General features: G+C 39.3%; 1 protein-coding gene across 4 annotated transcripts in view; it reads left to right on the top strand.

Annotated features, from left to right (window-relative positions):
* LOC127841484 (protein FAM193A-like) overlaps positions 1-13,893 on the top strand; it is a 56,160-nt gene that overhangs the window by 32,900 nt on the left and 9,367 nt on the right. For all 4 annotated transcript variants that reach the window (XM_052370309.1, XM_052370308.1, XM_052370306.1 and 1 more), the window contains exons 8-19: positions 299-420; positions 2,215-2,362; positions 2,679-2,794; positions 3,980-4,075; positions 4,317-4,571; positions 5,207-5,408; positions 6,236-6,352; positions 7,834-8,608; positions 9,464-9,637; positions 11,453-11,670; positions 12,556-12,627; positions 13,171-13,434. In XM_052370309.1, the coding sequence (XP_052226269.1) occupies positions 299-420; positions 2,215-2,362; positions 2,679-2,794; positions 3,980-4,075; positions 4,317-4,571; positions 5,207-5,408; positions 6,236-6,352; positions 7,834-8,608; positions 9,464-9,637; positions 11,453-11,670; positions 12,556-12,627; positions 13,171-13,434 (2,559 nt within the window). The remainder of the gene's footprint in view (positions 1-298; positions 421-2,214; positions 2,363-2,678; positions 2,795-3,979; positions 4,076-4,316; positions 4,572-5,206; positions 5,409-6,235; positions 6,353-7,833; positions 8,609-9,463; positions 9,638-11,452; positions 11,671-12,555; positions 12,628-13,170; positions 13,435-13,893) is intronic.

The following is a 13,893-nucleotide window of genomic DNA, read 5'->3' as shown; positions in this document are numbered from 1 at the left end:
GATTAGCCTGTGCAGACTGCGATGGCACTTTACCCCCATGAATTAAATGCCTTATTAAAAAAGCATGGCCCATATTACTGTACAGCACTATGTATGTCATGTACTACAATTGTAAAACTAAAACTTGTTATGCCTTACTTTCACAAGTGCACAATTATTTTTTAACCACGGCAAGGAGCAAAACTTCAAAACATGTTTACTTAACTTGTGTGGACAAATAATATTTCTGACCATTTTTGCCAGGTAGAAGATGCATACTTGTGTATGTGATTTTAATTTCATGAATATTTGATTGCAGCAAAATCATTTGAAGCGTTTTAAAGTTACATGGGACCTACATAACAAGTACATGTTCCAGTCTGTGGTGTTTGCAGAACAATCAGTGAAGAACAGCCTCAATTTGCTCATTCAACAGCTTAGGTATGTGTCCACATTTCTATGTAGTTTTCTTGTCACTGTTCTGTGAAGAGTGTTGTTGATACGCTGGATTATAGTGTGCAATCGATAATTGGCTTTTCAATTTACTGGAATACACCATATTTCCTATCAGATTAGGCGATGTTTTTACAATGGAAAGAGATGCAAATTGTTTGGTGTTTTCAATTTCTATTCAATTAACTGGATTATTCGCTTATCTGATATTCAATTAAGTGGAATCTACTGTATTTCACATGTTTCTTCAGGTTCTTGTTTGTATGCCCCCCTCGCCTGCATCTTGATGACGGAGCCCTATCAATCCATTATACCCAACCTCTATTAGAACTTGACTTCAATTTGAAATTGAAATGTTTTTTTTTTTATAAACTTGAGTTCAAAAGTATTTGTAGAAGCAACACGGTTTGCTAGAACATTTAAATCCATCCAAATCATCAGATTTTAATTCTGCCTTGACTTTTACTACTTTTTGAAATACAATATTCTCAACCATTTTTCCTAACCTTCTAATCTTGTTAAAATACATTGATTACATGTTTATTGCTTACGACCATTTCAAATTTACCCCAAACCAAAGAGGCTTTCTAAAATCTACTTAGTTTGAATAAAATGAATATCAAACACAGATTCTTGTTTCAAGCATCTTGAATGCCTGATGTTTCCATTGGAATATGCATGAAAAGGCTTATTACCGTTTATTGGTACTCGCTAAGGGACAATTTGGGAACACTGAACAAGTACCTAACTAATAAACAACTTTCCCCCTTGTTGCAATGATAGTATATATACACGCCTATTTTCTCCTACTAGTTATATGGTTTCGTGCTACAGGGTTGGTGTTGATGTGTATATACACACCTATTTTCTCAACCAGTTGTATGGTTTCGTGCCACCGGGTTGGTGTTGATGTAGTGTACATACACTGATATTTTCTCCTACCTGTTGAATGGTTTCATGCCACAGGGTTGGTGTTGATGTAGTGTATATACACACCTATTTTCTCCTACCTGTTGTATGGTTTCATGCCACTGGGTTGGTGTTGATGTAGTGTATATACACTGATATTTTCTCCCACCAGTTGTATGGTTTCATGCCACTGGGTTGGTGTTGATGTAGTGTATATACACTGATATTTTCTCCTACCTGTTGTATGGTTTCATGCTACAGGGTTGGTGTTGATGTAGTGTATATACACTGATATTTTCTCCTACCTGTTGTATGGTTTCGTGCTACAGGGTTGGTGTTGATGTAGTGTATATACACTGATATTTTCTCCTACCTGTTGTATGGTTTCATGCCACAGGGTTGGTGTTGATGTAGTGTATATACACTGATATTTTCTCCTACTAGTTGTATGGTTTCGTGCTACAGGGTTGGTGTTGATGTAGTGTACATACACTGATATTTTCTCCTACTAGTTGTATGGTTTCGTGCTACAGGGTTGGTGTTGATGTAGTGTATATACACTGACATTTTCTCCTACCTGTTGTATGGTTTCATGCCACAGGGTTGGTGTTGATGTAGTGTACATACACTGATATTTTCTCCTACCAGTTGTTTGGTTTGGTGCCACCGGGTTGGTGTCAATGTAGTGTATATACACTGATATTTTCTCCAACTAGTTGTATGGTTTCATGCCACAGGGTTGGTGTTGATGTAGTGTATATACACTGATATTTTCTCCTACCAGTTGTATGGTTTTGTGCCACAGGGTTGGTGTTGATGCAGTGTACATACACTGATATTTTCTCCTACCAATTGTATGGTTTTGTGCCACAGGGTTGGTGTAGATGCCAAGGAGACCTACAATGATGACTCGTATCCCAACCTCCTTCATCGCTTTCTCAAGTTTGAAGATGAAATGTCTGTGATCAACGTCGTGTGGCGCGACTGCCATCAACTCATAGAAACATATAACGAGGAACAGGTAAGACCAGACACACACACTAGCAGATTGATTGATGAATACCCTTAATGTTTGGTAATATAGTTTTAAATTTTGGGAAAACATTCTTTACTGAAGGTTGTTAAAAGATGAATTCATGACCTCGTGCATTTTGATGGATGCATGAAGATCTTAATTAAAAAATGTAATAGATATCTATTCCTGAAATTTAGAAACAAAAATTGCAATGTGTCAGATAGCATTATTTATGATACTGTTATGATTCTCAAGTGACATTAACATGATTATGCTAAGTGCTATCCATATATTCACCGTGCACATGTTGTTTGCCTGTCAGTCGGCTCTGAAGCTGAAGCAGAAGATGTTGAGAGAAGACTGGGAGTTCTTCAAGTCACAGAGGAAACTCCTGGAGCAGTCCGTCTCCAAGAACCCCAAGGCCTCCCTCTCTCACACGTACGCAGACATCTTAGCTCTGTATTTAGTTATATTGTCTACGCACAGATCATGGTCCTGTATTTAGTTTGAGTGTCTAGTGATCAATAGTGGAATGAAATCATTTATCTATGCTGATTAAAGTTGTCCATTTGACCAACCGGAAAGGACAAAAGTGCTAATATTAATTTGTATAATTCTTAGTTAATGAGAATTCTTGAAAGAATCAATCTTAGAGATTGGAAATTAAATGAACCCTTTCCCACCTAGAAGCAAAGTGAATATAGCTATGCAAACAGCATAAAACCAGAACAGCCTGCAAGTAACTCGCATTCTGTTCAGGTTTTATGCTCTTTGCTGCTCATTAGTATCTAAGAGTTGGAAATAAAGCCTTTAAAACTTGAATCTAGTAAGAAAAGTCTCTAATAACATTTAACTTTCTGAGAGACTACAAATGCGTCAAAATATGTATCTAAGTGGTAAAGGGTTAAATACGTTTCAAAGTGTTAAAGGGTTAAATACATATCTAAGTGGGAAAGGGTTAAATACATATCTAAGTGGTAAGGGTTAAATACGTATCTAAGTGGTAAAGGGTTAAATACATATCTAAGTGGTAAGGGTTAAATACGTATCTAAGTGGTAAAGGGTTAAATACCTATCTAACTGGTAAAGGGTTAAATACGTATCTAAGTGGGAAAGGGTTAAATACATATCTAAGTGGTAAAAGGTCCCAATAATGCATGAGTTCCAGATTGTTCAAGATATGATTTTCAGTTGCACCAAAAGCCAATAGAGGAGATGCAAATATAAAATTGAATGACCATGTTGATAACTGGGTGTGTACCATTACTGGTGTCATGTTCTGAGAAAACTGGGCTTAATGCATGTGCGTAAAGTGTCGTCCCAGATTAGCCTGTGCATTCCACACAGGCTAATCAGGGACATCACTTTCCGCTTTTATGGTATTTTTAGATTCAAGGAAGTCCCTCCTTACCGAAAATCAAGTTTTAGGCCAAAAGTGTCATCACAGATTAGCCTGTGCAGACTGCACAGGCTAATCTGGGACGACACTTAACGCACATGCATTAAGCCCAGTTTTCTCAGAACATGACCCACTGGTATGTGTGCTGTTCCATGACTGGTATGTGTGCTGTTCCATGACTGGTATGTGTGCTGTTCAATGACTGGTATGTGTGCTGCTTACAGCCTGGAGGCCCAGTTCACAGAGACCATGAGGCTGATGCTGCAGGGCAACAAGCCTTCACAAGACGAGCTCACATGTCCCAGGTGTAATAGGAAACGGTATGATAAACAAGCATGTAGTCATCTTGACCTAACGTAAAAACAACAACAATAGACTACGCCAAGATGCGTGATCCATTCAAAGAGATTAATGCCATTATTTTCATGTTTGAACACATCTTTATTTGTTGACTACACAAGATTATACATAAAAATTAAATATAATGTTTTTGTTATCCTTGCATTTATGAACCATTAAAAAAAAATATCATGCCATCTTAGTCTGACAATATGTTAACAGGTGTCCCTGCGATGAGTGCACGATAACGCACATGATAACCTGTGGCATCATCAACCCGGATGTTCTGGACAGTGCCAACGCCCCCAACCCTCTCACCTCCCACCACAATGCAAACTTCATGCACGACCCGAACCGTTACCGCATCGACGTGAGCCCGCCCTCCATGTCCAGTACCACGTCCAGCAGTGGGTCCTCCAGTCCAGTTATCTTAGAACCAGATCAGCTCAACAGACCATTTCGGGAGACGGACAACCAGTAAGCTTACTGTGGTCAATACTTATATTTTTTATGCCCCCCTTCAAAGTAGAGTGGGTATATTGATTTTGGCCTGTCTGTCTATCATTGTATGTGTGTATCTGTCTGTCCCAAAACTGTAACCTTGGGCATAACTTTTGTAATATTGAAGATAGCAGCTTGATATTTGGCATGCATGTGTATCTCATGGAGCTGCACATTTTGAGTGGTTAAAGGTCATGGTCAAAAGTCAAATATATGGGGGGGGGCATTGTGTTTCACAAACGCATCTCTTGTTTTTATGTCAAAATAAATGTGGTTTGTTGAGTAACAGAAAGAAAATGTAGCCAATGTGTAAAAACAAACTTTGATAAAGCCTATTTAAGCGAAATATATCAGGAAAGAGTGAAACTTGTTCTGTTTCAATTCATATTTATCCCTACTGGATACGAGTAATCTTATTCTTGATGATATTGAGAATTTTCTGTAGTCGTTTTGAAATAGATTGGGTCAAATGATTTTTTTCTGGAGACCAACACCTGTTATGTAGTTATGGTATAAAATCCTTTTTAAACTTGCAATCAACATTTTGCAGTTAAATTTTTGCTCTAATGTGTGTCTAGAGTTTCACAAAGCTATTCCACCTTGCACTTCAGGAATGAGGACGAGATTCAGGAGGAAATAGAAGAAAACCATTCATTTGACGATGACGAAGATGATGATGATGATGACGATGATGATGATGAAGACAATGGGGATGAAGGAGATGGGGATGATGAGGCAGACAATGAGCAGATCTCCGCACCAAAGCTGGAGTCGTTCCACTTGCCTGCTATACCAGCGCTCAAGATGAATAAAGTAGGCATCTGTCATCATGTCATAATTATTATTAGGCTTCTAGTTGAATGTCAATTAACCCTTTACCACTTCTTTTAACACTTTACCACTTATATACGTATTTTTACGCATGGGTAGTCCCTTAGAAAGTAAAATTAAATTAAAGACCTTTCTTACTAGATTCAAGTTTTAAAGCCTTCATTTCCAACCCTTAGATACTGATGAGTAGCAAACAGCATAAAACCAGAAAAGACTGCGAGTTACTCGCAGGCTGTTCTGGTTTTATGCTGTTTGCACATAGCCATTTTCACTTTGCTTCCGAGAGGGAAAGCTGATGTGTTTGTCAATTTGAGAGTGTTCTAAATTGCTTTGATTTTTTTTGTTTTCATGGATGAAAAATAATCACCTTAACTATTTTTTGGAAAAATAAAACCAGCCATACATCTGCACAATAGGTATTCAAGTCAAATCATCTTCTGATAGCATTATGAAAACATGTTTGTGTCTTGCATGTCTTACAAAGTCATTTAAACCACACTGATAATTATAATCTTGAACATGTGCATATTTCTGGTCCATTAAACATCTATTTAATATTAATATCTTGTTTAAAAGCAGAAATGAGATTTATCATGCCAAAAATATATATAAAGGCTTACTTATGTTTGAATGTCACAGACCAAAGTAGCCAATATTTACGAAACCCTTTAAAGCCTTCTTGTTACTACAGCATCTCTTTTACTGCCCAATAAGCCAGCTTTTTACCGTGGCATATCTACAATACACCTACAAGTCAGCCAGGCGTCTCTGTAGCCCTCGTGTTACCATGGTTACTATGGATGTTTCAGGACATGGTGCTGCCCTCCCTTGATGGGGTGGGGGAGGAGACACTGAGGCGTGCTCTGCTGGGCAAAATGGAGTCCTGCAACTGTGATCACTGTGTAGCACAGGCCAAACTTGAACAGGTATGAAAATGTAGCAATTAGGGCGCATATGTAAGTAATTTGGTGGAAAATGGCTGTTCTGCTGGGTAATGCTTTGTTTTTGGCAAGATTAGATTCACAATGTAGCAAGCATGACATAGTCATGAGTAATTTGACTCAGATGTGTTGTTTTTGTACAAAAAATTACTGCAGAGTTATTAGTTTAATTGTGATTTAGCTTGGAGAGCATTTCATACAAAACAGTAGTTGATGGTATCTACGCTTAGCTGCTTAGTTGATAATTATGATTTGGTGCAAATTACTTATTTGTAGGGATGGCATCGAATACCAATATCGGTATTCGAATGTTCGCAAATTCATTCAATCGAATATTCGAATATTCGCATAAAACGGCTGGATTGATTTTACCTTGTTATGTATTAATTTTCATTGGTTTGTAAGTTATATCCGTTTGCTAAATACGAGGCTGTTTATTAACGTTGCTATCGAATAATTGTATCGCTGTCGACTAATACTATGACCGATACTGTGATCGGGCACAAATAGAATGAAAAACATCGTGTCAAAGAATTATATTTTTTAATGATTCCACAGATTTGTAGCAGACCGCGCATATGTAAAAATAAGTTCACACACATTACACGTTGCGGTCTTCTTATCCACAGACCGTGTAAAGTATTCCATACTGTAGAAGGGGCTGGTGGCATTTTTAGATTTGAATTATGATTCCTTGATGATTGTTTAATTTATATCATCTGTTACTTTTGAGTAATTCACATATTTAAATGTTTGTTCAAACTGTGATCACAAAAACTAAATTATTATTCGCAAGTAAATTGAAGCCCTTAATTGGTACCTTATTGACAAACAACAGTTCGGGCCCTTTCTTATAGTTAGTATATTGCATTTTGCGATTTGAGTAATTCACACATTTTAATGGCTGTACATACTGTGATCACAACACTTAATTATTATTCGCCAGTCAATTGAAACCGTGAATTGGCACCCCATTGGCAAACAACAGTCGGGGCCTTTCTTAGAGCGTGTATATTGAATTGCGCAATCGACACTGATACGGGCCGCGTTATAAGTTTGACACGAAGAACGTCACGTCAAACATGTTACTCCCAAGTGATTTCGGTTGCTTTTTAGTAAGCAGTTCGCAGTTCATTAAATATTGGTGAAATAACGTTTGGAAAAAAATGCAAATATGCGAATATCATTTTTATTATTTGAATGCTGACCATTCAATCCAATATTCGATTATTCGAATAATTTTGCCATCCCTACTTATTTGTATCTATATAGTGTATAGGAAAATATGTTTTTCATTGAGTTTTCTGCCCCTTTCTATAATCTGATTGCTTCTTCAGCTTCCTTCTGTGTGCAGTTTGGTGTGTAGTCAAATACGTTCTTCCCTGAATCTAATGCTACCTGTTTCGAAATCTCATTGCTTCATAAGCTTTCCCATATATGCTGTATATTGTGTTGTGTGTTGCCAGTTGAAGCCTGAGGAGAACCAGTGTCAGTGCCACGTGTGTCTGCAGCAGCAGGGCAAGGCCCTGTCCACGTCCCTGCCCCAGAGCATCGCGCCCATTGTGCCCCGCCCCGGGGAGCTCCACCTCTACCCCCACATCCACGGCTCCACAGGGCTCCACACCCTGGGGCGAGGCCAGGTACCAAACCTCTACGACCTGCACTTCCCCACCAGCAGCAAGCGCCAGCGCTCCATCATCCACTCCAACAAAATGTCCAAGCTGCCAGATTTCGATTCGGACGGAATAGGTGATCCTAGTTACGCGTACGGTGAGTGGGATAACCCACCGTTCGATAGTCGCTTCATGCTTCCCGACCGGTTGACAGGCAAGTTTGACAGTGAGCTGTTGCCACCTCCACCGTTCACCAGTTCTTTCCTGTCTGAGCCGCTGTCACTTCCTGGAATGCTCAGCTCAGCCTCATCATCTGGAAATTCAACTGCCGCCAACACAAATGGCTTTGTTCCCTCGTTTGCGAATCACTCAGTGGCTGCCCCGCCCTCCTCGGCTGTGAAGATCACAGACAACCTGTCAGTGCTGAGCACCAAGGAGTCACTGGGAGAGCAGCTTGCAAACGCGGCCAAGCACAACCACTGCGCTGGTCCTGGTAGTGGGGGGCAGAACCATGCACCTCAGTGTTCTAGGCCTGCAACTCTCGGGGGAAATAATACTCCCAAGGTGCAGGAGAAAGTACACAGCCAGCATTGCCGCAAGCACAACTCTCAGGGCACTAATAAAAATGGTGAGTTGTACAGAAAAAAAAATGTGTCGTGATATTTAAGTAATGAACTGAAGGTAATCATATATCAATAATATTACAAAGCAATTAGTTATTATGTTTTGTATAATTATGTGGGTAATAATATAGGAAGCATTAAACAAGATCTAAATATTTGTGCTGTTATGACCCAGAATTAATGACGTAGTCAAGTATTAGCAGTGAATGTGTCATTGGTGACATGATTATAAAGAGTGTATTGGATCCCAATTAAGAAAACATTTATCAATACATTTCATTTCATCATTTATTTTGGTCAAAAATTAGATATAAAGGATCTTGCATGAGTGGTCGTTTTGTATTGAATTTATTAAACAAGTCATCTAAATAAAGAGAAAAACGAGGCTTGCTGAGTTTTTATCTTTATCTAGATGACGAGTTTAATAAATTCAATACAAAATGACCACGAATCTAAGATTCTATTTATAACATGACCAACACATTTTATTTTTATTTTATGCTCTTTTCACCATTTATTCACATTGTAAAATAGTTTAACAGAAGAAATTCGCTGGAATAATGACATCATTTTGTCACAAAATGACGTCATTTCACAGTTACATAACTAGTGTAATAACACCGTGTAATAAACAAAATTGAGCATGACGTTATTTCATTCCTGGAGCGTAGGTCATGTTATAAATAATAAATGATGATGGACTTTAGCAAACCCGCTGCAATACATTCCATCAAGTTTACACAATACTCGTTTTGACACAAGCTTAAAAACTATGGGACACACTCAAAATGTGAGTAAGATTTAAGTTTCAAACATCATCGGTAGTAAATATGCCCTTATAAAACCTCCACCTATTGCAGGTCCCATGCAGCAGGGTCACCCTGGCAAGGCGCCCCCTGATGGGCGCACACTGCCTCAGCAACTTGCAGGGCTCAAACCTGGGGCCCACCCTACCGTGTGCTCACACCTAGCTGTCAGTAACACTGCCAAGAATGTGGCCAACCAGCTGGGCACTCTCGTACACCAGGGGCATGGTAAGTCTACATGGTTGTATAACCAGACTTTGTAATGTTGTCAGAGGCTTTTCTGTCTTGCTACCAAAAGGTTCTGGGTTCTATCCATATTCTCTAAGCATTGTCAATTGTCAGAAGCAAAGTATTGATTCTTCCTAGAAAATAGAACAAAATGGTGTGAGCGTTAAACTGTCAATACAATATGATTTAAGTTATTTAAGTAGCTTTGACCAACATATGTTGGACTCCTAAGAAGGGTGGTATATTGCCTTGCGGTAGGTATGTCTATAAACCATTGATTTCTGTGGGCTATCTAGGCAGAGCTTTTACCAACAGCCATGCAAACTAATTTGTTGGTTACTTGTGGAAAAGGAAGAAGCCTTTACATTTTTAGGTCAACAGGTTAAGATCAAGGTCACATGTTCTTTAAACAGTAAATTTGTTTCTGCGCAATATCTTCAACACCCTTTCACATATGATCGTGTAAAGTGGTCACTATGGTAAAAGTGAAGATACCTGTTAATTTTTAGGTCACCAGTTTAAAGGTGAAGGTCACATCGGGTTTTTAAAGTATATGGACCATGCTCTGTGAAAAGGGGTTTAATGCACATGCTTAAAGTGTCGTCCCAGATTAGCCTGTGCAGTCAGCACAGGCTTAACAAGGACGACACTTTCCGCTTTTATGATATTTTTTGTTTAAAGAAAGTCTCTTCTTATCAAAAATCAAGTTAAGCACAAAGTGTCACCCTGATTAGCCTGTGTGGACTGCACAGGCTAATCTGGAACGACACTTCATGCACATGCATTAAACCTGCTTTATCACAGAGGGCTGCTCAAATTTGTTTTTGTCATTATATTTTCTTTTTGAGAAGGCTTTGACCTATAAGCATTATTCATATTGTTGTAGTGTTTAAATGAGATGCGTTATGATTTTGAGGTCATTAGTTCAAAGGTAAAGGTCGCATGAGATTGAATCAAGAACTTGGTTTCTACATGATATCTAGATAATGCTTTTACCTAAAGTAAACTACATTGGACCTTCAAATATTTAAAAATGCTGCTTACTTGGTTTGAAACAATTACCCCTATTGATTTTGAGGTCAGAGATCAAGGTCACAGGGGTAACTTGAAATTCATTTCATCACAATATATCCCGAATTCTTAAGCCTTTGATCATTTAAGTTTCTATTCTGCTTACTTGGTAGAAAAAAAATGCTTATTGATTTTGAAGTCAACAGGTAAAACGTCAAGGTCACATGTGCTTGTTACATAGATACAAGTTTGGTGGTTACACAGGATGACTCCCTATGATTTTAAAGGTCAAGATCATTGAGACGAGAGGTGCATACATGTTTACAAACATGTCTTGTTTTAAGAAATTGTTAAATCAGCCAGGAAGGACAATTTCATCAATTTTGATTTAAAAGTGCATTATCTGCAAAGGAACAAATACAATGAGCACTGAAACTTAACATTTCAAGACAAAATGCATGTAAATGAATACTTGAATTATTTATGCAATTTATGTTAAGCAATTTGAAAAAACCAAAATGCCCAATGGGGTGATTCATGACGCAAATTTTCCTGAAAATTCAAGAGTTTTTTTGCACTTATTATTCCCAATTGGTTCAGTTCCAGTACTGTTCCCAATTGAGCAAAAAAATAGCTGAATGTACATAATATTGGTGACATTGTTGTTCATTACTAAATCAATATGCCTATAGTGAATAATAAAGAATACTATAAATGAAGTTAGTGAATAGCAAGATTGTATTTTAGGGGCATTTATTGGCCTTAGTTACTTTAAATGGAACCTGACTTTCCCGTGCTTTGCAGGTACCAATGTTTCTTGCAATAACGGCCTCCATCTGCCTCCAAACAATGTGTCTGTGGGCACGTCCACCTGCGTGGAGTCCGACTGTGATGGTAACCATGACAACGACAGTTACGATGACAACTGTTCTGAGAAGAGCTCTTCCACCTCCAACTCTAACACCCAGAAGGATGGCAAGTACTGTGACTGCTGCTACTGTGAATTCTTCGGACATGGAAATGTGAGTAGGCATGGTACTTCAGAATTATGTCTATTTTATAAACATACTTGACCTTTTTATTGTCTATTTAAAGCCATAATGGCGCATCAGCTTTGTTTGAACATATGCTTTTTGGCTGTTTCTGTTGTCCTTTGATAAATTGTCTTCAACAAGTCCTCTAAACCTGATGCCTTTATTTAGCCCTTTGCATGCTGGGAAATTTGTTGTCTGCTATAATGTTGTCTGCTGAATGTCTAAAATTAGCATTTTCTTTGATTTTTTTCAAAGAATACTATCAGAATAGCAAACAGTTTGGATCCTGATGAGACGCCACATTCTGTGGCGTCTCATCTGGATCCAAACTGTTTGCAAAGGCCTTCAAAATTCGGTTCCAGCACTGAAAGAGTTAAGATGTGAATAGTAAAAAAGTGCTTTGGATGTACAAACCAGTTCGTATCTAATGGGTACATTGTTGTGTAGTATTTCAAAGTTTAATTGCATTGGCAAATTGCAGCAACAATCTAGGTGTCCTTACATTAGTAGCATGTGCACATGACTGGCAGATTTTATACAACAGGTCATATGGAACTCTACGTATGGCTACAATAACAAATTACAAACATATGTTGCCATGTTCTGAGAAAACTGTGCTTAATCCATGTGCGTAAAGTGTCATCCCATATTAGCCTGTGCAGTCCGCACAGGCTAATCAGGGACGACACTTTCCGCTTTTATGGTATTTTTGGTTTCAAGAAAGTCCCTCCTTACTGAAAATCAAGTAGGCAGAAAGTGTTGTCCCTGGTTAGCATGTGCGGACTGCACAGGCTTATATGGGATGACCCTTTACGCACATGGATTAAGCACAGTTTTCTCAGAACATGGCTCAAATGTTGCTATGTGTTGCAGCCTCCCATGGCGCCCACAAGCAGGAACTATGCAGAGATGAGGGACAAGCTGCGATTAAGACTCAAGAAAAAGGTAAGACAGAATTTAAAGTAGATTTTATGAGTTAAAGTTTACACATTATTCCATGGTACTCATTAAACATGTCATATAGTGCTTAGAATGAGAAGTATGGGCAATGCAGTAGCTTTCCTGATATAACTGCTTAAAATAATGTTTCCTTTAAAATTAAAAATTGTTCTTATATTATGCTGATAAAAAATGCTATTGCTTGGTAGAATATAAGCAATTTACAGCTAAGTGCTGGCTATTGGGGTAATAACCAACATTTTTCCTGTTCGGGCGATTTGTTATCAAACCTGATTTCAGAGCTTGACACTAACTTCTACAGATTGCTTTCCACAGGGAACCCTGCCTATTAAAATTAGAGCAAAATCCTTGGAAAAACTGGTGTCCCTCACCAAAATTTGGGGGTCTCGGGTGCCCGGGACGCTGTTAGTGTCGAGGCCTGTATAATTTCAGTTCCCATAAATTGGAAATCCAAAATTTTGGTTATCACCACAATGACCAGCACCTAGCCTTAAGGTATTTCTTACCCATGGCTATACCCTGTACTAGACGGAGACCAGCAGCAGGCTGCCAGATGAAACCAGCCTGCCAACACGGTGTACAGGTCAGCTGATGCAGCAGCGGTCCCTGCAGCAGGCAACCATGGCGTGTCGGGCCCCGCCCCCCTCCCTGTCCCCCGCCCCCTGCCTGGACCCACTGGAGACCAAGGGGCTGGAGGAGCTCATCAAGTTTATCAACGGGACGGAGGAGGAGGAGGATAAGAGACCAGTCAGTGCCAAGGCTGCCAAACGAGCCCGGCAGAAACAGAGAAAGGTGAGCAGTGGGGGAGAGTGTGTGTCTAGCAAGGGTTGGGGAGAGTAAGTTACAGGAGGATAAGAGACCAGTCAGTGCCAAGGCTGCCAAACGAGCCAGGCAGAAACAGAGAAAGGTGAGCAGTGGGTAGGGGGGGGGGATGTCGGGCAAGGGTTGGGGGAGAGTAAGTTACCTGTCAGTGACAAAGCTTCCAAAAAGGACCCGGCAGAAATAGAGGAAGATAAGCAGTGGGAGAGGGATTTCTAGCTAGGGTTGGGGGAGAGGAAGGAGAGCATTTTGGGGGGGGGGGGGGATTTCTAGTAAGGGTTGGGGGAATGGAAGGTAAGCATTTGGGGGGGGGGGGGTTCTAGTTTTGGTTGGGGGAGAGTTAGTTACAGGTTGGTGTTCTCTGTATAGTGGTCTTTTTTGATAGGGAGATTATTGGTTCTCTTTCCAACCAGGATATGTTTTGAACACATG

The sequence above is a fragment of the Dreissena polymorpha genome, chromosome 8, assembly GCF_020536995.1.
Source record: "Dreissena polymorpha isolate Duluth1 chromosome 8, UMN_Dpol_1.0, whole genome shotgun sequence".
In the NCBI taxonomy this organism is placed as follows: Eukaryota; Metazoa; Mollusca; class Bivalvia; order Myida; family Dreissenidae; genus Dreissena; species Dreissena polymorpha.
Note: the sequence above shows the minus strand (reverse complement) of the source record. Positions and strands in the feature narration are given on the sequence as shown.